At 33.8% G+C, this 26461-nt stretch overlaps 1 protein-coding gene across 1 annotated transcript; it reads right to left on the minus strand.

Moving 5' to 3' along the window:
* Positions 1 to 1764: 1764 nt before the first annotated feature.
* Positions 1765 to 25272, minus strand: LOC141296003 (XK-related protein 6-like). Its single transcript, XM_073827288.1, has 3 exons — positions 24683 to 25272; positions 4957 to 5153; positions 1765 to 2732 (listed from the first exon to the last, which is right to left on the minus strand). Exons 1-3 carry the CDS (start codon positions 25270 to 25272, stop codon positions 1765 to 1767), a joined length of 1755 nt encoding a protein of 584 aa, XP_073683389.1.
* Positions 25273 to 26461: the final 1189 nt, after the last annotated feature.

Here is a 26461-nt window from a genome sequence, read left to right on the forward strand (position 1 = left end):
ATCACTTGATGCACTTTTAATAATCCCACAGTTGTCACATGGCAAAATAATCAAAGTAGCACCAAAAAAGAAACGGCATGCTTAGATATTAAGAAACAAATGCTATACTATAAGCACCAATCAGCAAGAAGGATGACCTTGACAGGCGGCTGGATGCACCAATAGCAGAGAGAGACTGTTACAGTAGAGGATGTGATTTGGCTTTGTTTCGCGCTGCAGGTGGCAGCAAGCCCTGTGTGTTGAGGCAATTATCATCCTCTTCTCAAACGATCGCAAAATCCTCCTATGGTGTAAATACACTCAGGTATATTCAGGAAAAGATAACTTCAAATGCCATTAGTTTAGCATCTTGTTGCACCTTAGAATAAAATTAAATGTTAAAAAACTGACAATTACATCATTACACATAGGAAAAATATGTGGGCCAGGATTCCTCGGGAGAACCACAGCCACATTTCTGCACCTCACAAGTTTATTACTTGGAATTTTGGATGAAGACACTAGACAAACAGATGAGAGTAGTAACTGTATGCACACTATGCAGTCTAAATGCTCGAAAAGAGGTTGAAATAATGGAGATGACCAGTCATACAACGCCACCTTGTTGAGAGTTTTCTGTGCTTATTTCTGATGAGATAAAATATGTGCTATGTTCACACCGCATCCGAATCTGGGCTTAATCTGATTTGTTTTCCAGTCGCATGTGTGAACGCAGTGACGGCGACCAATCCAACTCGACATTTGTTGTTCAGTGGAATTATGCAATTACTAGAAATGCATGTTAAAAATGACAACATAATTAAAAATTAATTTAAAAAACATTTTGTTATAAAAAATTGAAAAATAAAGAGGTTTGCGGTGTGAACAAAAAACGAAAACATCACAATAATTGAGGAAATTCACTTAAAAATCAATTCAGTGTGCTATTCTCTGTACAAAACTCTTCCTTCATAACTGCCCATGAGCTGTGTGCTTTTATTATTTAATTATTAATATAAATTCCCACTAAACTTTACAGATGATTCTCAGTGCAATATTAACCATACTTATTGTGCAAAGGGTTTAATGGATTTGAACTGTGCTATACATAGTAAATGAGGTATTTCTTTTATAACCAAGAATACAATAATCAACATATTAACAAGCTAAATACAGATTTTAAGGCAAACAGACAATGAATGCCACTTGGATTTTGTCTGAAAGGTGGATTCTCGCCTGCAGAGGTCAGTATAAAGGGGCACGTACAGCGATTTATTCACTAGAGGTCGCCGAATCGCTCTACTGGAGTTTGCTAGTAGAACGTCCTACTCAAAACAACTCTTACTGAAAATAAGTGAGTTTTGATTGCATGGTCAATGCAAAGTCTAGGTTATAGCAGGCGTATATCAATCAACGCAAGTGTGAAAATAAGCTCTGAAATAACAAATTAGCTAGTATAGATTATTAAAAGTTGTTAAGAACACAAGGCGGTGTTGATGTGGTCAACCGATCTCCATTTTTCCAATGTAATGGTTTCCGCTGGCTGTAAACACCATGACGCATACATATCCCTTCATGGGGACACATTTCTAAACGGATATTGTAAAAAAGAGACAGTATATACATATAAAATATATACACATCTTCTGGAGGCTTTTCACGTCAACGAAAAATGTGCAGTGCTTAATGCTTACACTCTTTTACACACAAGTACGTATTTATAACCAAAATGGCATGCATTTTGCGAAACGTGGCAGATCTGAAACTAAACGTGGACGTCAGACGTCACAGGGATGACTCGTACTGCAGGAGCTCATACAGCAGTGGTCCGTCCCTGTACCTGATCCCGGCGGCGGCGGGTGTGATGAACTGCAGGATGTTTATCGTCCTTCGCAAGCGCCTGTCCACGAAGTGCGCATCCCAGGCCGGGTAGCGTTTCCTGGGCATGTCGATCTTGATCAGAGGTCCCTCCGGCCGGTAGCGGCCCAAGGGAGTGGTGGGCTCAGGCGAGCGCACCTGAAACACAGGCAGGCAAGTGTCCAATGAGGCATCATCCTGGTGACCAAAGGCCCCCATGGAAGCCCGGGTGGGAGTGGGTTGGGACGCTCGTGGTCCAGGGGTGGGCGCCATGGGCTCAGCCTCCGGAGGTAACGGAAGTCCCCAAAGAAGCTCGGCACAACAGGAGCTGGCTAGCACCCTTATTTTAGGTCCCATCGGATGAAGGAACCCGTAGTAGATGCCCATGAAAACCACCCCTGAGGCAAAGGTTAGGTAAACCCCGCAGAGCACCGGCACTGCATAGGAGTCGGTGGTGATCGGGTCTCGGTAGGCGTACCACAGGCAAGTAAGCACCGTATTCTCGGCAAGCACCACAAAGTAGTAGATCACCATGCGGTACCGGGTTCGGCCTTCTTTCACGTTGAACCAGCAGAAGATGTACACGATGCCCACCACCATGTTGAAGAGCACCTCTTCCCATTTGGACATGCAAAAATCTGTGCCGCCGTGCACGATCCAGAACGCCATGGCGCACCAGTGCACAACCACGAAGATGCCGAAGTAGATGTGGAAGATGGAAGCGAAGAGGGCGAAGGAGAGCACCCGGGAGGATATGGTGAAAAGCCTCCAGAAGATGTGGATCAGCGCACCTCTGTAGCTCATGCTCTTTTTGTCGTCTCTGGAGTCACGCAGGAGCTTGTGGTACGAAGCCAGGACCCAGGCCAGTGAGAGTAAGGAGGCAACAGAGGAGACACCTGTGGAGTTGTTTATGATCAGAGACATTCTACAGTATACTTATTATAAGCCAGTGGTTCTTAACCACGCTCCTGGAGCCCCCAACACTGCACAGAAATGTGGTTGAGAACCAATGTCATAATCCCCATTTCCACCTGATATTAAGATTATCAGTGTTATCAGTGATCCTATAACAGGCAGTCAGCCAAGACATATTACCACTTACACCGGGTATTTACATGCTTTTAAATTAATCTTCTATGACCACTTGTTTTCGGATTTCATCTAGACCAGTAACATCTAAATCTGGCCCTAGAGTGCCACTGTCCTGCAGAGTTTAGCTGGATACAGCTGGAACAGAGCTAAACTCTGTTTCTAGTATGCCTAGTAAGACCTAGATTAGCTGGTTCAGGTGTGTCTGATTAGGGTTGGAGCTAAACTCCTCAGGACAGCGGCCCTCCAGGATGGAAGTTGCCCTTCCATGATTTAAACCAAAGGTGCCCAAACTCAGTTCTGGAGGGCCACTGTCCTGAAGGGTTAAGCTCCAACTTGCCTCAACGCACCTGCCTGGAAGTTTCTAGTATGCCTAGTAAGACCTAGATTAGCTGGTTCAGGTGTGTCTGATTAGGGTTGGAGCTAAACTCTGCAGGAAAGTGGCAGTGGATTTCATCTAGACCAGTGACATCTAAATCTGGTCCTAGAGGGCCACTGTCCTGCAGAATTTAGCTCCAACTTGCCTCAACGCACCCGCCTGGAAGTTTCTAGTATGCCTAGTAAGACCTAGATTAGCTGGTTCAGGTGTGTCTGATTAGGGTTGGAGCTAAACTCCTCAGGACAGTGGCCCTCCAGGATTGAAGTTGCCCTTCCATGATTTAAACCAAGGGTGCCCAAACTCAGTTCTAGGGGGCCACTGTCCTGAAGGGTTAAGCTCCAACTTGCCTCAACGCACCTGCCTGGAAGTTTCTAGTATGCCTAGTAAGACCTAGATTAGCTGGTTCAGGTGTGTCTGATTAGGGTTGGAGCTAAACTCTGCAAGACAGTGGCCCCTCCAGGACCGAAGTTGCCCATCCATGATTTAGACCAAGGGTGTCGAAACTCAGTTCTGGAGGGCCAGTGTCTTGAAGAGTTAAGATCCAACTTGCCTCAACACACCTGCCTGGAAGTTTCTAGTATGCCTAGTGGGACCTTGATTAGCTGGTATAGGTGTTAAATTGGGGTTAAAGCTAAACTCTGCAGGACTGTGGCCCTCCAGGACCGAAGTTTCCAATCCTCGATCTAGACCAAGGGTGTCCAAACTTAGTTCTAGAGGGCCAGAGTCCTGCAGAGTTTAGCTCCAACTTGCCTTAACACACCTACCTGGAAGTGTCTAGTATGCCTAGCAAGACCTTGATTAGCTGGTTCAGGTGTGTTTAATTGGGGTTGGAGCTAAGCTCTACAGGACACCGGACCTCCAGGACCAAAGTTGCCCATCCCTGATCTAGACCAAGGGTGTCCAAACTCAGTTCTGGAGGGCCGGTGTTCTGTAGAGTTTAGCTCCAACTTGCCTCAATGCACCTGCCTGGAAGTTTCTAGTATGCCTAGTAAGACCTAGATTAGCTGGTTCAGGTGTGTCTGATTAGGGTTGGAGCTAAACTCCTCAGGACAGTGGCCCTCCAGGATTGAAGTTGCCCTTCCATGATTTAAACCAAGGGTGCCCAAACTCAGTTCTAGGGGGCCACTGTCCTGAAGGGTTAAGCTCCAACTTGCCTCAACGCACCTGCCTGGAAGTTTCTAGTACGCCTAGTAAGACCTTGATTAGCTGGTTCAGGTGTGTTTAATTGGGGTTGGAGCTAAGCTCTACAGGACACCGGACCTCCAGGACCAAAGTTGCCCATCCCTGATCTAGACCAAGGGTGTCCAAACTCAGTTCTGGAGGGCCGGTGTTCTGTAGAGTTTAGCTCCAACTTGCCTCAACACACCTGCCTAGAAGTCTCTAGTATGCCTTGTAAGTCCTTGATTAGCTGGTTCAGGGTTGGAGCTAAGCTCTACAGGACAGTGGCCCTCCAGGATGGAAGTTGCCCATTTTATGAATTCTGAAGCCTAAATAAAAAAGCTAAATTTAGCTTGCATGACATTCGTATCACTTCAACTCTTGCAATTGTTATTTAAAATCTAACTGCTGTTTAAACTAGTATTGTTTATATATTAACACAAAGAGGCTGAAGTTGTCTGAACTAACTCCACTAATATCCGGTTCACACTCACACTGCAGTGTCTCAGCCCGGTTCTTCTGGATCATTATACACAGTTGTAGCACCAGTTGGGGGGCACTCTCTAGAAACGTCTCCAACAGCCGGAGCATGTTGACGTCAGCATACTCGTACATCATCGCCCAGTAGAAGCGCCGCCTGTGTTCCTTCTGCCGTCGACTCTGGATGCCGAGGTACATCGTGCGGATATACCTGTTCAGAAGATCAAAACATTACTAAAAAAAATGCATTAAAAAACCTAGCACTATTAATTGACCAATGGCCCTTTACAATGAGACTCATAGCTAAAAAAAAAAAAAAAAAAAAAAAAAACATATGCATCTCTGGAAAAATGAGTAACGTTCTTGTCAAAAAATGTATTGGCTCTGAAATTTAGGAAATCTCCAGTTTTTGATTTAAAAAAAATGTATGTGGTTTGCATCCAAGAACAAGCAATTTACCATCTATTTCTCTAACTGTGTACTTGGCATCACCATCTGACTTCCCATCAATGCATTTTACAAGAAATGGAAATGGTTACAAAACATCAGGGGTCCTTTCTGTCCTCAAAACTTGAAAATATACATAATTTAAATACATTGATGTATCCTATTAAAAAAACTTTGGAATATCACTCATTTAAAAGAGATGTGCGATAAACTGTAGCATTCGCATGTGCCCATCATTTTCACAGGCTGCTTCAGGCACAGTAACTCTGGACGTGAGTGTGAATTATTTATGTCTATAAAATGACCTCGAGCACACGGCAGCAGGAGTTTCCCATCAAGGGCAGACTTGTTACATCAGCGTTTCTCCATCTTGTTCCTGGAGGACCCAAACATGATATGTTTTGGACATCTCTTATTTGCATTACGCTTATGCTCATTTTATAACAAATATTTGGAGCAATATTAACATATTATGGTTGACATGAAGGCATCCTTGCTCCAGTGTTAAGTATTTTAGTTTAGGTTACACACTACCAGTCAAAAGTTTTTGAACAGTACGATTTTAAGATTTAGAAATCTTTCGTAACATTATAAATACCTTTATCATTACTTTTAATCAATTTTAGGCATCCTTGCTAAATTTCTATCATTTCAATATTCAAATAGAAAGCAGTCATTTTAAATAGTAAATTTTTGCTGTACTTTGGATTAATTAAATGCAGGCTTGGTGAGCAGAAGAGACTTCTTTAAAAACAATTTAAAATTTTTTTTTTGACTATTAGTGTATATATTTTGCATTAGCAAAATTTGGCTTTTATACTTTTTATATTTATTTCAAGTATCAAAAGAAGTTAATTTATGGTATTATTTTATATAATAACCCGACACCCTGCTCACATAATCTGGTGTGTAAAGCTGTGAAAACAGACAAACAGAGTGCGATTTCACACTATACCACATATGCATCTCAGCAATTTCACAGTTTGCATATTAACACTGCATTTATTTACAGTCACTGTAGGACATTTCTGCACTATAATGATTAATGGCCAATATTGACTGTATGCAAACAAACAGACAACCTCTTTGTGTTGATATATAGCCAGTAGATACTGCACTGCCTAAACCGGGATATTAAAGCCTCTGCGATCCGGCAGGCTTCAGGCATGAGTCTAACGGCAGTCAGAAAGAGTTATATCTCAAATCTCTCTAACAGTACCACAGGAAGTCACTCAGTGAGCAGCCTTTATTTGCTTTATGTTTCCAGCTGAATGAGTCACCGTACACAGCTGTGCCACTCATATCGACCCGGATGGGATGGGAATGGGTGCAGGTTACAGTAATGTTGGGTTTCATGACATCCAAGCTATTTCCCGTGTTAATCGATACCGCCTTAAAAGCATGGAGTGCATGTACTAAAATCACTGTATGAAAGCTGATAAATTTAGCCACAAATTCATAGGATGGACCGTGACACACAGTTAAATATTTTAGTAGCAACATTTTTGAAATAAGGAGTGGCTTGTGCTCACCAAGGCTGCTTTTATTTGATAAAAATACTGGTATTTTGTTAAATATTTTATAATTTCAAATAACTGTTTTCTATTTGAATATTTTTTATTCCAGTGATCAAAGCTGAATTTTCAGCATCATTACTCCAGTCTTCAGTCTTCATTTTTCGAGGATTTATGAACCGTTTTTATTTGAAAAATCAATATGATAAAGTTTTTTAACATTATAGGCGTATTTACCTTCACTTTTGATCAATTTAATGCATTCTTGCTGAATAAAAGTATGAAAATCTTGACTTTTGCAGATATTTGGATACATTTTTATTAGAAATAGTAATATTTTAATGTTTTCTAACATTATAAATGTATTTACTGTCACTTTTGATCAATTTAATGCATCCTTGCTGAATAAAAGTATGAAAACCGTGATTTTTGCAGATTTTTTAAAATCAATTTTTACTAGAAATAGAAATATTTTAATGTTTTCAAACATTATACATTCATTCACTGTCACTTTTGATCAATTTAATGCATCCTTGCTGAATAAAAGTATGAAAACAGTGATTTTTGCAGATGTTTGGATCAATGTTTATAAGAAATAGTAAAATTTAATGTTTTCTAACATTATAAAATGTATTTACTATCACTTTTGATCAATTTAATGCATCCTTGCTGATTAAAAGTATGAAAATCTTGATTTTTGGATACATTTTTATTAGAAATAGTAATATTTTAATGTTTTCTAACATTATAAATGTATTTACTGTCACTTTTGATCAATTTAATGCATCCTTGCTGAATAAAAGCATGAAAACATGATTTTTGGATCAATGTTTATTAGAAATATAAATATTTTAATGCTTTCTAACATTATAAATCTATCTACTGTAACTTTTGATCAATTTAATGCATCCTTGCTGAATAAAAGTATGAAAACAGTGATTTTTGCAGATGTTTGGATCAATGTTTATTAGAAATAGTAAAATTTAATGTTTTCTAACATTATAAAATGTATTTACTATCACTTTTTATAAATTTAATGCATCCTTGCTGATTAAAAGTATGAAAATCTTGATTTTTGCAGATTTTTGGATACATTTTTATTAGAAATAGTAATATTTTAATGTTTTCTAACATTATAAATGTATTTACTGTCACTTTTGATCAATTTAATGCATCCTTGCTGAATAAAAGTATGAAAACAGTGATTTTTGCAGATGTTTGGATCAATGTTTATAAGAAATAGTAAAATTTAATGTTTTCTAACATTATAAAATGTATTTACTATCACGTTTGATCAATTTAATGCATCCTTGCTGAATAAAAGTATGAAAATCTTGATTTTTGCAGATTTTTGGATACATTTTTATTAGAAATAGTAATATTTTAATGTTTTCTAACATTATAAATGTATTTACTGTCACTTTTGATCAATTTAATGCATCCTTGCTGAATAAAAGTATGAAAACCGTGATTTTTTGCAGATTTTTTTAAATCAATTTTTACTAGAAATAGAAATATTTTAATGTTTTCAAACATTATACATTCATTCACTGTCACTTTTGATCAATTTAATGCATCCTTGCTGAATAAAAGTATGAAAACAGTGATTTTTGCAGATGTTTGGATCAATGTTTATTAGAAATAGTAAAATTTAATGTTTTCTAACATTATAAAATGTATTTACTATCACTTTTGATCAATTTAATGTATCCTTGCTGATTAAAAGTATGAAAATCTTGATTTTTGCAGATATTTGGATACATTTTTATTAGAAATAGTAATATTTTAATGTTTTCTAACATTATAAATGTATTTACTGTCACTTTTGGTCAATTTAACGCATCCTTGCTGAATAAAAGCATGAAAACATGATTTTTGGATCAATGTTTATTAGAAATAGAAATATTTTAATGTTTTCTAACATAAATGTATTTACTGTGACTTCTGATCAATTTAATGCATCCTTGCTGAATAAAAGTATAAAAAGCGTGATTTCTGCAGATTTTTGGATACATTTTTTGTTAGAAATATAAATACTTTAATGCTTTCTAACATTATAAATCTATCTACTGTAACTTTTGATCAATTTAATTCATCCTTGCTGAATAAAAGTATGAAAACAGTGATTTTTGCAGATGTTTGGATCAATGTTTATTAGAAATAGTAAAATTTAATGTTTTCTAACATTATAAAATGTATTTACTATCACTTTTGATCAATTTAATGCATCCTTGCTGATTAAAAGTATGAAAATCTTGATTTTTGCAGATTTTTGGAAACATTTTTATTAGAAATAGTAATATTTTAATGTTTTCTAACATTATAAATGTATTTACTGTCACTTCTGATCAATTTAATGCATCCTTGCTGAATAAAAGTATAAAAAGCGTGATTTCTGCAGATTTTTGGATACATTTTTTATTAGAAATATAAATATTTTAATGCTTTCTAACATTATAAATCTATCTACTGTAACTTTTGATCAATTTAATTCATCTTTGCTGAATAAAAGTATGAAAACAGTGATTTTTGCGGATTTTTTGGATGAATTTTTTACTAGAAATAGAAATATTTTTGTTTCCTAACATTCTAAATGTATTTACTGTCACTTTTGATCCATTTAATCCATTCTTGCTAAATAAAAGCATTAATTTATTTTTAAAAAGAAACAAGAAAAAGAAGAACTAGCTCTAGAAAGGAGAGAATATACAATAGATAAGCCATATTAATGCAACCCATCGATCTCCAATTTCTCAGTCTTTAACATGCAGGCGACAAAACCATAAATAAAAATAAATTTGCCGGTACATAGATTCATATAAAGCAATGATCTTTTCCAGAGTCTAAATACAGACAAACAGAATTACAGAGATTTGCTCTCTATCTACAAGTGTGACTGACACCTTGGATGAAAGATTTGCATTTCTGTGAAATCCTGGAGTTTTCCCGTCAAATCCTCCCTCGGGATACTATGAAAAAAGGATTTTTACTGTTTCATATCATCTAACAAACATACAGAGAGACACAATGGAAAAATGACTGGGAACATTATGCATGCGTGTGATACGCCAAATTTCTTCTCTTTCCCTCTCACTTTGCAGCACTTCCTGAGCGCAAAGTGCATTTACAAAGTAAAACAAGTTGTTAGAGATAATGAAATGTGAAACATGTTTTTGCTTTAATAATACAGAAACAAAAGTAAAGTGGAAAATAAAGAGACAGAGAGGTAGACTTACACTCATCTCGCTCTGTTCCAGAAGTGCCTTTCTTTCTTTCTTTCTCTCTGTGAGCGAGTAAACCTCCCTGTCCCAAACCAAACTGCTTCTGTCTAGATCATCAGTCCATCAGGGAAACTAAAGCAAAACAAACAGAACAAAATGGAGTCATGAAATGAGGATGGGGTGAGGGAGAACACACAACAACCAAACTGCAACAGAATTATGGGACTGAGCAGACATCAAATGAAAATGGGTAAAATGAATCCAAACAAGGCATAAAATAGAAATTTGTAAAGCGGAGAGACAGACATGCTGTTCAGAAAGAGAAATCTAGACCTGAATCCCAGCCTTACTAGGAAAGTGTTATATCTTTAGATTGAATAACTAAAGAAATTCTACATATTGCACACCTGAAGGTAAATATATGCATTTGCATATATTTACAAAAACAAAATATGAATAGTTTCATAAGATGATAAAATGGCTATAGCATGCAAACTTGTTTCCACAAAAAAAAAAAAAGGCAGTTGTGACTTTTCTCATTATTTTGTTCTTCATTACTCTTGCAATCACTTTTTGTTTTCACCACAGAATAAAAATTCAAAAGGAAATGCAACTTTTTATCTCACAACTATGACTTTTTTCTCAGAAATTGTGAGTTTTGAGTTTACACTACCAGTCAAGTTTTTGGACAGTATGAATTTTTTTTTTTTTTTTTAAGTAAGTCTCTAAAGTGACACTAAAGACTACAGTAATGATGCTGAAAATGCAGCTTTAAATCACAGGAATAAATTACATTTTAAAATATATTCAAATAGCAAGCAGTTATTTTAAATGGTACAAATATTTTACAATATTACTGTTTTTGCTGTATTTTAGATCAAATACGTGCAGGCTTGGTGAGCAGAAGAGACTTTTTTAAAAAACATTAAAAATCTCACAGTCCAAAAACTTGTTAGTGTAAACTCTGATAAAAAGATAAAAATAACCTTTAACCTGCAATTACCTTTTTAATTTTTTGGTTTCATTGCAGAAATGGGCTTCCATACTATAGAGCTCCACAAAAGTAAATACATTTCATGAGCAGGACTAGAAATTAAGAACGTTTCGGTAAAGTGAAAAATGCAACCTTGACTCAATGGAAATATGTGCCTCAACTTATATTTTTGCAAAGGCTCCAAGGCTTTAAAGCCCTATTTTCAGTTGGAATACTATGTTATGACCTCAAAACATTTTTATAATGGTGCATGATTTGTAAACTAACACGTTTTGAAGTTTGCATCACATAAACAGCTCCATATGCATGGCTTTTCTAATGAGGTAAACTTGCTTGTTAGCACACCTGGTTCAGCATTGCTCAATGCAAAGCATACGGTCCTGTGAAACACCAGTCATGATTAAAGAGCTCAAAGACTTGTAGAAACAAACTAAAATGCCATTGTTGCTTCAGCAAATGAGATTTTCTTATGTTTGCTTAAGTTAACATTATCAGTGAGCTTTAAAGTAGGGTTTAGTGTTGTGTTATGATATTTGTAACAAAACCGTTGTAATAAAAACACTGCCAGATTTACATTTTCATGCTTTGGATGAAACTATATGTGACCCTGGACAAAAAAAACGTTTTAAGTAGCACAGGTATATTTGTAGCAATAGCCAAAAATACATTGTATGGGTCAAAAGAATCGATTTTTTATTTATGCCAAAAATCATGTTCCATAAAGACATTTTGTAAAGTTCCTACAATAAATATATAAAAACTTAATGTTTGATTAGTAATATGCATGCATTGCTTAAAACTTCATTTGGACAACTTTATAAGATGATTTTCTCAAAATTTAGATTTTTTTGCACCCTCAGATTTCAGATTTTCAAATAGCTGTATGTATCAATCTCAATTTCCAAAAATTGACCCTTATGGCTGGTTTTGTGGTCCACGGTCACAAATATGCTTTTAGCATCATTCATTCACTAGACATTTCACTTTGAAAGAGTGCAGTGTGCAAGAAGAAACATAATATAATTTTGCAGAAATGCCGCCACAAGCATGTTTTTCTAATGAGCCAGAGTTGGAAAAATGCCTCAAATTCAAAACGAACTCTATTCTAGTTATACAAATATAACGAAAAGTGACAGTCAGTCATTAATCACAAAACAACCCCCTTCAGGGTAATATGAGATTAATTACCATAGCTGTACATTATCCTTCACACATTTATCAACAGCACAGAATATGAAAATATTACCACATGATACGACATCCATGAAAAAGAGCTAAAGCAAATACTCCGAATACGAGGGTCAGAAATTGTGCTTGGTTGGGGCTGTTTTGGCATTTTTGTATGTGCATTTTACATATGTAATGTAAGATATGTAAAACGCACAAGCAAAAATGCCCCTGCAAGTGAATTATTTTCTAGGCCAACATATATTGCATAAAATATCAGCTGGAAAAACACTGAATAACACTCTAAAAACACTGTGACAACTGCAAAACAGCAAATACATTCAAATGTGTGGTGACAGATTCCAGCAGAGACCTGCATAATTCAACACGAGGATCGGCAAATGATTTCAAATGCATTCCAGCAGAGTGTTTATTCTGTTATGATATGTTATACATTATTTAAAGATAATTTAGCTGTTTGATATTTATTAAATTTGTCTCTTAGTTCTAAAACTGTATGTCACAGTCAAAATTGTAAAAAGTTTTGAATAAAATTTTAATTATGCATCCTGGCGTGCACCGAAGAGTTTTCCCACATGGAGAAACAAGTGTCTCTAAATGTCAAGGAATAACACAACCTTCATGGACTGGAGTGGTGTGGATTACTTGTGGATTATTGTGATGTTTTTATCAGCTGTTTGGACTCTGATGGCACCCATTCACATCCATTGGTGAGCAAGAGATGCAATGCTTCAAATCTGATCTTGGATGGCCAGAGGGTAAATAAACTATTTCTTTAAGATATGCATGTCTACGGTAAATCATCTAGATTTTTGTGAAACGAGAAAATATGACGTTTGCTCCTTCATTTGACCCCTAGATGAAGTATTCAGGCGCTATTTCCAGCGAGTGCATCATGACTAAGAGAAAGAACCTGCTGAGACACTGTAAACTCTCTCTCTTTCTCTTCTGGAGAGCTGTTACTGAAACTCCCGCAGGGAGGATAGATTCAGTTCACAGGCTTTATGCTTTTACCCTGAAAATTTCACAGATTGTGCCTGCAATCAATAATTGAACACAACTTTAACACTGAGGCTTGTGCGCAGCTCAGGTTCTCGCAGCAGAATCTTTTATGAGGAAATAGTCTGGGTTTAGTTCATAAAAGCTTTACAATTTAACAGTCTGTTGAGCAATCTGAGGAAACAGACTTTTAGAGCTACTGAGACATGTTTCTAAACATTTATTAAAGGGGAACGATCATAAAAACATTTAAAAGTCAGATGCACTATGAAAACATGCTGTAATTTTTAGATCACAATAAAAATGTCTTTCTGAATTTCTGAAACTTTCAAAAATCAGCCAGATGAATATTCTGGTCTTTACAGAAGCAAAAAGCCTGTTTAATATGAACCATTTGCAAATGAAATAAAAATGAGGTCCCTGGCTCAAATTTTTTATTTAAAAAGACAAACATATTTAGTTATGAAAGCCAAAATATTAAATGTCACAGATGTATATGCACTGAGTAATCCACTATTTTGTAGATGGGGGTCAAAATAACAATTTTCACCCGAAATTTGGAGCCAAATTACAGGGGTTTAAAAATGACTTTAGAAAGATGGCAGCATTACTATTTTATTTTTACATAGAGACTGCTAGGTCTGTTAGTGAAATCTGTTGACTTTAGCCATTTTTGTTTGATTATAGACTACTAGTGATAGTTCAAAAATGGCAAAAAGCACTTCTTGTGTTTTTTTGCCCCAAGTGTGCATGTCTGTAACTCAAGAGGTATTAAAGATATCTTACTGCCCTTTTAGATTCTGGCTCTTAACAAACTTTCCTTTAGGTATCTTCATTTTAAAGACCTTCAATGGTTCGATCCCAGAGATATGGAGATCTTAATATGGCTCCATGAGAAAACTTGACAACTGTACACAATTTCTCTGATGACAGTTCAAAAATGTCAAAAAGCACTTCTTGTGTTTTTTAGCTATTGAGACATGTTTCTAAGCATTTATTAAAGGGGAATGATCATAAAAACATCTAAAAGTCAGATGCACTGTGAAAACATGCTGTCATTTTTAGATAAATTACAATAAAATGTCTCTCTTTCTGAATTTCTGCAACTTTTTAGAAATCAGCCAGATGAATATTCTGGTCTTTACAGAAGCAAAAAGACTGTTTAATACTAACCGTTTGCGACTGAAATAAAAATGAGGTCCCCGGCTCAAATGTTTTATTTTATTAAGATTTTTTATTTAGAAAGACAAACATATATAGTTATGAAAGCCAAAATATTAAATGTCACAGATGTATATGCACTGAGTAATCCACTATTTTGTAGATGGGGGTCAAAATAACAATTTTCACCTGAAATTTGGAGCCAAATTACAGGGGTTTAAAAATGACTTTAGAAAGATGGCAGCATCATTATTTTATTTTTACATAGAGACTGCTAGGTCTGTTAGTGAAATCTGTTGACTTTAGCCATTTTTGTTTGATTATAGACTACTAGTGATAGTTCAAAAATGGCAAAAAGCACTTCTTGTGTTTTTTTGCCCCAAGTGTGCATGTCTGTAACTCAAGTAGTATTTAAGATATCTTACTGCCCTTTTAGATTCTGGCTCTTAACAAACTTTCCTTTTGGTATCTTCATTTTAAAGGCCTTCAATGGTTCAATCCCAGAGATATGGAGATCTTAATATGGCTCCATGAGAAAACTTGACAACTGTACACAATTTCTCTGGTGACAGTTCAAAAATGTCAAAAAGCACTTCTTGTGTTTTTTAGCTATTGAGACATGTTTCTAAGCATTTATTAAAGGGGAACGATCATAAAAACATTTAAAAGTCAGATGCACTATGAAAATATGCTGTAATTTTTAGATCACAATAAAAATGTCCGTCTTTCTGAATTTCTGAAACTTTCAAAAATCAGCCAGATGAATATTCTGGTCTTTACAGAAGCAAAAAGCCTGTTTAATATGAACCATTTGCAACTGAAATAAAAATGAGGTCCCTGGCTCAAATTTTTTATTTAAAAAGACAAACATATATAGTTATGAAAGCCAAAATATTAAATGTCACAGATGTATATGCACTGAGTAATCCACTATTTTGTAGATGGGGGTCAAAATAACAATTTTCACCTGAAATTTGGAGCCAAATTACAGGGGTTTAAAAATGACTTTAGAAAGATGGCAGCATTATTATTTTATTTTTACATAGAGATAGCTAGGTCTGTTAGTGAAATCTGTTGACTTTAGCCATTTTTGTTTGATTATAGGCTAGTGATAGTTCAAAAATGGCAAAAGTGTTTTTTTGCCCCAAGTGTGCATGTCTGTAACTCAAGAGGTATTAAAGATATATTACTGCCCTTTTAGATTCTGGTTCTTAACAAACTTTCCTTTTGGTATCTTCATTTTAAAGGCCCTCGATGGTTCGATCCCAGAGATATGGAGATCTTAATATGGCTCCATGAGAAAATTTGACAACTGTACACAATTTCTCTGGTGACAGTTCAAAAATGTCAAAAAGCACTTTTACAAGAAGTGCTTTTTGCCATTTTTGAACTGTTACCATTGGCATATAATGAAACAAAGATTGCTAAATTCAACAGATTTTACTAATAGACCTATCTCATAAGTCATTTTTACACCCCTGTAAATTGGCTCCAAATTTCAGGTGAAAATTGTCATTTGGATCCACAATTCTTTTCGGCAACGCTTGACGTCACCCATTCAAACTCAATGGGCAGCGTTGACGCTGACGCCCCGTGTGAACACACCGTAAAATGTCTCTCTTTCTGAATTTCTGCAACTTTCAGGAATATGCCAGATAAATATTCTGGTCTCTATAGAAGCAAAAAGCCTGTTTAATACTAACTGTTCGCAAAAAAGTTACAAAAACATAAAAACACACACAAAAAAAGAAAATGCATGATATTCAAACAGTCTCACTATAACAGTAGATTCTCAAAATAAAGCACTTTCTGTCTATGTCAGTCCCTGAAAGTTATTCGCTATCCTGCAAATCCCATTTTCAATTTTCTGTATTCTATTCTGTATGATATTTTTAGTCGCAGCTGCAGAATGAATTGAACAATCATAACCCTTATGAACACTCATACATGCAAAGGCTGGAACTATGGCTGCAATCTTCCCTGAAAGTCCAATTAATCTAATTCGCCAATAAAAAGAAACAATAGTTGAGGCTCACATTTATCTGAAAGGTTAAATGGATGATGGAGGATTATATGGCCAAGGAGATGTAAGAGCTACTCAGGTTTAGAAGCTGAACACATTATTAAATCAGAAATATCCCTGTGCATATTGACCGTTTCAAACTGAATTTAAGTTCATACCAAATTTATTTTAGTGTCATCAAGATGCTATAGTTTCTAATTGCATATTTGTCATTTTTTGAAATTTTGTTGTGTTTTTGTTATTTTTAGTAATTTTTAAATAGTTTTTTTTTTTTGTTAATTGTTTGATTTAATTCCACAAAAGTCTTTTAAGTAGCACAGGTATATTTGTAGCAATAGCCAAAAATCATGAGGATATTAAGATATTAGATATTTCCTATCATAAATATATCAAAACTTAATTTTTGATTAGTAATATGCATTGCTAAGAACTTCATTTGGACAACTTTAAAGGCGATTTCTTCAATATTTTGATTTTTATTGCACCCTCAGATTCCAGATTTTCAAACAGTTGTATTTTGGCCAAATATTGTCTCATCCTAACAAACCATGCACCAATGGAAAGCTTTTTATTCAGTTATTTATTATTAAATATCTTTTTTTTTTTTAAATGACCTTCATGACTGGTTTTGTGGTCCAGGGTCATGTTTTAGTTTTTCAGTGCATCAAATTAAACCAATTTAAAATGAGAAATGCTGCCTTGGCAACAAGTTTTTTATATTTTGTTTTATTTCAGTTAATGTTTATTTTAAGTAACAATTTGTATGGTTTTCGTTCTAGTTTTAGTTAACTACAATAACCCTGAAGCTATATAGATAGCCAATTCCAATAAAAAAAATAAAAAAAATTTTAATAACCTTCCAGTGAAATGAAATAAATGTTAAATTAAATAAAAACTGAAATAAAATTTAAAAGATAATTAATATTTTATTTCAGCTAGTTGCCAAAGCAAATTGTATTTTTTTTAGCTTAAACTAAATTTAAAAAGAAAGAACTAATTCCAATAAAAGAAATCAACATTTTAATAACTTTCCAGGGAAATTAAATAAATGATAAATGAAATAAAAACTTAAATAAAAAGATAAAGAATATTTTGTTTCAGCTAGTTGCCAAAGCAAATTGTATTTTTTTCTTACTTAAACTAAATGTTAAAAAGAAAGAACTAATTCCAATAAAATAAATCAACATTTTAATAACTTTCCAGGGAAATGAAATAAACGTTAAATGAAATAAAAACTGAAATAAAATTTAAAAGATAAAGAATATTTTATTTCAGCTAGTTGCCAAAGCAAATTGTATTTTTTTTTAGCTTAAACTAAATTTAAAAAGAAAGAACTAATTCCAATAAAAGAAATGTAATAAATGTTCAATGAAATAAAAATAAAAAGATAAAGAATATTTTATTTCAGCTAGTTGCCAAAGCAAATTGTATTTTTTTAAACTTAAACTAAATTAAAAAAAAAAGAAATAAAGAAAAATTAATTTGAACAGAGACAAAAAAAATAATCACAAAAAATATAAAAATGACAAAAACACAATACAATTAATTAATTAATTAAAAAACCCTGTTAAAATTAAAATAAAAGTGGAAAATTCAAAAATTGCAAATTTATATATAAACAAATTATTTAAAACTATAACAGTATATCAATAATACTAAAATAACAGTAACATTAGTTAATGTATTAACTAACATGAATGAACAAAGACGAATACATTTATTACATTATTTATTAATCTTTCTTAATGTTAATAAATGCAACTTGTGATTTTAATTAGTATGCTAAAATTAACATTAACTAAGATTAATAAATGCTGTTTAAGTATTGTTCTTAGTTCATGTTAACTAATGAACCTTATTGTAAAGTGTTACCAAAATAATAATATTTCGAGAGAAAAAAAAAAAAGCATTAATCTTCATTCTTCATCGTTACTTGTTCTAGCTTTCTAATAAACCTGGCATTATACACTATGAAAATATAGTTTGACTCTGTGGCAAGTTGTTTATGGTCCTTTTATTGTAAGTTGCTTTAGATAAAATGCATAACTGTAAACTGTAATTGCACAAAGAATCAAATAATGTTACCATCAAAAACATTAGACACATCACCTATAATTTTCATGCTATGAGCAACGACACCGGAAACCTTCTGTTGTATTCTCATGTCATTCTACAAAAAGAGCTCAAGTTAAATAAATAAACAATGTACAAATGCTGAACATTTAACAAGGTAAAGGTTGCACAAGTGGGTGGACTAGAAAACATGAAAGCAGAGATCCGTGTAGCGGTGAAGTGTATAGAGCAGCTGTGTCTGTCTCGTCCCAGGAGCTGCTCGGCCTGCGGTTAAGTGGAGGCAGTAAAAGCCCAGTAAGGGGCCAGGGAAAGGTGTGAGCTCTGGGGCTCGGGGTGACTGAAAGTGCATGGAACAGATACAGGAGAATTCAGGTCAGTGTGTCAATGCCAACATCTACAGACACACCAGATGCTGGACTACAGATCATGCCTGTGTAACAGGACCGCATGGACCCACAGCTCACCCATTTCATTAGGATGCTGTCCAGAGGGATAATAACAGATGCTAGAATGCAAATTAGGTTTTTGTTTTTATTGCTAGGTGAATTACTTTAGGTTGCTACAGTATGTGGTTCCTTACTGGTTGTATAGTCAGTGCTCAAGTCTTTGTGATATTCTATTTTAAGCCAAATTATTTGAGGAACCACATGCACAAAATTGCACATTGCAAAAAATGATGTTCTTACTCAGTATTTTGTCTTGTTTTCCAGTGCAATTTTTTATTTTTTGTTTCTGAAAATCATATAAAAAATTAAGCATGTTTTTTCTTGAAACTAAAACAAATATTTGCCAAAAAGTTTAAGTTTTTTTTTTTTTAAATTTTAGTTTACATTTTAGAAATTTTGTTGTGTTTTTGTTATTTTTAGTCATTTTTAAATAGTTTTTTTTTTTTGTTAATTGTTTGATTTAATTCCACAAAAGTCTTTTAAGTAGCACAGGTATATTTGTAGCAATAGCCAAAAATCATGAGGATATTAAGATATTAGATATTTTGTAAATTTCCTATCATAAATATATCAAAACTTAATTTTTGATTAGTAATATGCATTGCTAAGAACTTCATTTGGACAACTTTAAAGGCGATTTCTTCAATATTTAGATTTTTATTGCACCCTCAGATTCCAGATTTTCAAACAGTTGTATTTTGGCCAAATATTGTCTCATCCTAACAAACCATGCACCAATGGAAAGCTTTTTTTATTCAGTTATTTATTATTAAATATCAATTTTAAAAAATGACCTTCATGACTGGTTTTGTGGTCCAGGGTCATGTTTTAGTTTTTTTTAGTACATCAAATTAAACCAATTTAAAATGAGAAATGCTGCCTTGGCAACAAGTTTTTTTATACTTTGTTTCATTTCAGTTAATGTTTATTTTAAGTAACAATTTGTATGGTTTTCGTTCTAGTTTTAGTTAACTACAATAACCCTGAAGCTAATAAATAGCTAATTCCAATAAAAAAAATAAAATAAAAAAAAATGTAATAACTTTCCAGTGAAATGAAATAAATGTTAAATTAAATAAAAACTGAAATAAAATTTAAAAGATAATGAATATTTTATTTCAGCTAGTTGCCAAAGCAAATTGTATTTTTTTTTTAGCTTAAACTAAATTTAAAAAGAAAGAACTAATTCCAATCAAATAATCACCCATTTCATTAGGATGCTGTCCAGAGGGATAATAACAGATGCTAGAATGCAAATTAGGTTTTTGTTTTTATTGCTAGGTGAATTACTTTAGGTTTTTAAGTTGTTGTTTTTTTTTTTTTTACTGATTTTTGCTTATTTTAAGCATAAATGCACTTACTTCTGATACATTTTTCAGAAAACAACACTTAATATATTCAATAATTTTACAATGATATCTTGATTTAAGATTGTTTAGATATTTCGTCACCTTAGAATTATAAGGTTCTATCTGACATTTTTGTCAAAATTGAGTTATTCACATATTCTTATTCTTACAACTTATTTACATTATTTGATGTTTCTTTTGTAAGCTGTGTACATTTTGGGCCTTCTTTTTTAGAAAACAAAAATGGTTCTAAGAAGTCTATGGAACGCAAAAACTTTGAAGCTCAATATCTCAAAAGTGCTCAGAATGCAGATAGAACCTTATAATTCTAAGGTGACGATTTGTACAGGAAAACAAGACAACAATATTAAATTAAAAAATCATTTTTTGCCATACAGGATGATTTTTTTTGGAGCCAATATTTAGGGTTAGGCCTATTAGTTTATTAAAATCAGTAACTCCAAATGCACTGTAATATATTTTATTATTTTTATATTTAATAGAAAATATTTTATTATAAATAAATGTCAATAATATTTTATTTTATTTATTTAGAGCCCAATATTAAGGGTTAGGCTTAGTAGTTTGTTTAAATCAGTAATTCCAAATACACTGTAGAATAAATAAATAAACAAACAAACAAACAAATATTTTTTTTAGTTGAAAAAAATCTATTGAAGTACATTAGGTTTGTGATTAAAAACGAATTCCAAGTAAAAACGGTATTTTTTCTTTACATTTCCAGAGAGCGAAACGAACGAAATTAAACATTAGGCTACTTAATAAATTCAAAGCACTATAATTTCCTTATTCATTTGACACAACTAGCTATACAAATATAAAATAATATTATTTTGTCATATTCGTGATTCCTGAATTTATATATGAAAACTTCGTTTTGAAGTGCATTCGTTATGTTTGTATAAGAAAAGTCGTATAGCCTATTAAGTTCATTTAATATTCTTGATCATTTTTAGAAGAAGTTAAAAGTTAAGAAAAAATGAATTAGCTTGTAGTCTATATATATTTAGGGCTATAGGCTAATCTTTTTCTTAACTTTTATTACACTGTAGATCGAAATAAAATAATTCTTGATCATATTTAACATCGGAGAATCACTGACATCATTTAGGGTATACTTCGAAAATGAAACTATTTAAATCTGTATAAAGGAAAGACAAAATAAATCACAACAAGAACAATCTGTATTTTTCTTGTAATCAAGAACATGTCTTTTGACAAAATTAGCCTACCTAATTAATGCCGAATGATGTTTGACAGTGAACGCATCTCCACCGCAGCCGCATATAATCGCTGGTGTCAGTCGCAAATATTAAACATGCGGGTCAGGAAGCGGGTCGGGTACAATATATACTTTTTTTTTTTTTTGCGGTCCGAGTTGCGGGCGGGTTAGTTGAAAATGTCGGTCGGTTTCGGGTTGTTTATACATTGACCCGCGCATCACTGATTCTCACGCTGTGAGAGCTCAGAGTCAAGCTGGGGTCTTACACTCTGAACACCGCAATCAGCCCTCATCAGTGTTAGATCTCTGCCAAGGGAAGCATATGTGCATCCAGAGAGTGTGAGCGCTGCCGCCATCGCCGCCGACGGGGAACAAATTCTCTGCCTGCATGCGCCTGTCAGCTTCTGGTCACCCCTGAGTCCGACAGATGATCTTAACCGGCGTGACAGTCAACTAATTGTCTTATTCAGGCCTGCAGACACCGAAAACATTTCCTGTCGCCCCGCTGAAGAAGCCAAACACCAACAACAAGCTATTCTTACATATCAATGGAAACAGGTTACGGAGCTGTATGGAGCTAATCACAGGCGATTATATATATTGAACAGAACAGAGCGCAAAAATTATAATTTATTACTTGGAAATGCTGTAATATGATAACTGGATTGACTGTAAAAAAAATCATGAAGCCAAGAATCCTTCACTAATCTAATCATTTCTATGAAAATGCCATTTAGTGAATGTTCACATGTTCCACTTTATACGACCGTTTCATAAGATTCTGTACCATTTCACCAGTAAATAAAGCAGGAAATTAGATGAACCGCACAAAATCAGTCAACAACATGTTTGCGCCACGTCTAAAAAATTAAATAAATAAATAAAAAGAAATTTACTAGTCAAAATATTTTGAATAGTAAGCGTTTAAGTTTTTAAAAATTTTAAGTCTCTTCTGCTCACCAAGCCTGCATTTATTTAATCCAAACTCCAGCAAAAAGTACAATTTTGAAATGTTTTTACTATTTAAAATAACGGTTTTCTATTTGAATATATTTTAAAATGTAATTTATTCTTGTGATTTCAAAGCTGAAGTTTTAGCATCATTACTCCAGTTACATGAGCCTATAGTAATAATAGTAATAACATGATAATAATAGTCTGATTTGCTGCTCAAAAAAAGATTTATTATTTTTATTATGTTGAAAACAGCTGAGTAGATTTTTTTCAGGTTTCTTTGATGAATAGAAAGTTCAGAAGAACAGCATTTATCTAAAAATAAAATCTTTTTTAACATGATAAATGTCTTAAATAGTCACTTTTGATCAATTTAAAGCATCCTTGCTAAATAAAAGTATTAATTTTTATCACAACCCCCCCCCCCCAAAAAAAATACATAAATAAATTTTGTATTACTTTTTATTACTTTAAACTAACTATTGAAGTACATTAGGACTACTAGTTTGTTTAAATCAGTAACTCCAAATACATTGTAATATATTTTATTACTTTATTAAAAATATTTTATTATAAATAATTAAATAAATGTATAAAATATATTTTATTATTAAATAAAATATATTTTATACATTTATTTAATTATTTATAATAAAATATTCTTAATAATAATAATAATAATAATACACTGTAAAATAAATAAAAACATCTTAAAAATTTAAAATATTATATATATATATATATAGAGTGATGTTGTAAAAACATTGCAATTGCATTTGTATGTTTTATGAACTCTCTTATAAACTGTAAAATTATCTTAAAACTTATTAAAATAGCTTGTTTAATTTTAGGATTAAACTCTTATTATTATTACTAACATTCTGACATTACTTAATGTCAATTAAGCACATTTGACCTCACCAAAAAATTGAATGTAGAAAAAACTAAAATATATTACTAAAATCGTAAAATACATCATGTTTTATTTATTTTACACTGTCTGTAATTAAAATGTATCATATTAAAATCAGAAAAATTTAAGATAAGTAATACGATTGTGAGAATAATAAATATGTGACCCTGGACCACATCTTAAGTAGCACAGGTATATTTGTAGCAATGGCCAACAATACATTGCATAGGTCAAATTTCTTTTTTTTTAATGGCAAAAATCATTAGAATATTAAGATCATGTTCCATGAAGATATTTTGTACATTTCCTACCATAAATATATCAAAACTTAATTTTTGATTAGTAATATGCATTGCTAAGAACTTCATTTGGACAACTTTTTAAAAGGCGATTTTCACAATATTTTAATTTTTTTCTACCTTCAGATTTTTAAAAAGGTTGTTTGTATTAATCTCAATTTCAAAAAACGTACCCTTATGACTGGTTTTGTGGTCCACGGTCACAAATATGCTTTTAGCCTCATTCATTCATTTCACTTTGAAAGAGTGCAGCGTGCAAGAAGAAACCTAATATAATTTAGCAGAATTGCAGCCATAAATATCAAAACTTCATTTTTGATTAGTAATATGCATTGCTAAGAACTTCATTAGGACAACTTTAAAGGCGATTATCTCAATATTTAGATTTTTTGCACCCTCAGATTCCAGATTTACAAATAGTGGTTTCTCAGCCAAATATTGCCCTATCCCAACAAACCATACACCAAAATTGTCCCTATTCAACTCAAAAGAGGAATGCCAATGCAAGACCAATGCAACCCCTCAACCAAAACACACATGCTTCTCAATCAGCATGAAATATGACCTTGGCACGGCTGAAATATTGACAACATCCTGAAAGTGCAAGCAACATCCTACAAGATCAAGCCCAAGCTGGATGCAGCAAAACCAACCCAAGCAGACAGAGGTTTGTTTTCCTCTTGCAGAGGTCATTCAAGTAAATTAATTACAAGCTCTATCGATTTCACACTCTCCAGCCCAAAGTGAGCCCGTCATTCTGCTGAAATGAACTGTTTGGCATCGTTACACAGATGGTTAGAGGACACTGAACGAGTCATAAAGCGACAGAAAGAAAACATTGTGTTTCAACTGAGCTAGACTGCCTGACTTGGCGTAAACAACCACATCTGTTCTGTGCATCACTTCAGCGTCTTACCTCCACACTTGTCCCATCTGAAGGATGTGCACACAAGCATGCCAGACCCAAATGGAGATCACGCAGCACCTGTCCCTGCTGTAGATGCGAGAGCTCAGATCCGCCGTGGCTTTCCGGCTGAGTCCCTCCACGGCCCCGAGCCCGCCGCCCGTGTAATCCTGGACGAACCACCTGAAGCTGAGGATCTGGACCAGCACCGACGGCACCAGCACGAAGAACAGCGTGAGCCCGAACCACAGATAGTCCCGTTTGGAGTAGTAGTCCAAGGCTAGCCACAAGTCCGTGCCGACATCCCAGAAGAAGACGAGCAGCGCCAGGACGATCCAGAGGCAGTCCAGCCACAGGCGCTCCTCCGGCTGCTGCTGCTGCTGCTTCGGCCGCCTGCCTCCTCCTCCAGTAGCATCCCTGTCGCCCAGAAGCGACTGCAGACAGGCGCTCCTGCAGCCCCAGTAACACGACGACGTGTTGCAGCAGTGGCAGATGTGTATAGCCGCGCTGTCCAGCGCATCATCGTCGCCGACCGCCTCGTCCAGGTTGTGCAGCTGGGCGAAACCGGTAACGACCCCCACGCCATCGGATTTTGCTGCCATCTTGCTCTCTGAAACGCTTCATCCCCCCCCCCTCTCCTTCCGCGCTCCGTGACGTCACTTCCGCGATACCTGTGCTGGGGGGTGTGTGAGACGATGCTACTTAAAATTGTTTGTAGGACTCATGAATAATTTACCAGTTAAATGTCTGGAAACATGCTGTATTTTAACAGTTTTTCTCATTGCACAGTAGTCATGTAGTGCCACACATATATATATATATATATATATATATATATATATATATATATGTCTACTATACTAAGTATATTTTGTATATTAGAAAAATGCTAAATATATTTGTGTTTGTTATTGTGTGTGTATAGACAATATAAATTAATAAATAACATTTTTATAAATATTTCTAATTCTGATTATTTTTTATTATATATATTCTGATTTTTATTTCTGTACACAAACATTTACGTTTTTGACTAAACAAACAAATAATTAAATGGACATATAGACAAACAAAAAAATAAATAACCATAAATAAACCATGCACTTTATTTTTGTTGAAAGTCAATTTTCTGTACACATTAACAAAAAATAAATCTTTCCACCATCATTGTCTAGGAAAAATCATACGTTCATACTCTCATACTTAAATAAATTAAATAAAGAATAATTATTTCCTCTATTATTATTCAGGAAAAATCATACTTGCATGAATATTTCTCAAGGTGGCCTTTATTGTGAAAATCATTATCTGTACACAAACTTTTTTGACTACAAAATAAATAAATTTCGCTATTATTACATGTTTAGTAATATATTTAAAAAAATAAAAAGGATATATTAATTAAATTATATATATATATATATATATATATATATATATATATATATATATATATATATATATATATATATATATATTATTTATATTATTTTTCAGGAAAAATCATACTTTCATGAATATTTCTGAAGGTGGGTTTAACCCTTGTCATTACAAAATAAATAAATAAATAAATTCTGCCATTATTAAATGTGACCCTAGACCACAAAACCAGTCATAAGGGTCAATTTTTTTTTATTGATTTATGATCTTCTGAAAGTTGAATAAATAAGCTTTTTACTGATGTATGGATGATGTATGTATTTGTTAGGATAGAACAAAATTCGGCTGAAATACAACTATTTAAAAATCTTAAAAATCTTAAAAGTTGTCCAAATGAAGTTCTTAGCAATG

This window comes from Garra rufa, chromosome 21, assembly GCF_049309525.1.
Source record: "Garra rufa chromosome 21, GarRuf1.0, whole genome shotgun sequence".
Taxonomy (NCBI): domain Eukaryota; kingdom Metazoa; phylum Chordata; class Actinopteri; order Cypriniformes; family Cyprinidae; genus Garra; species Garra rufa.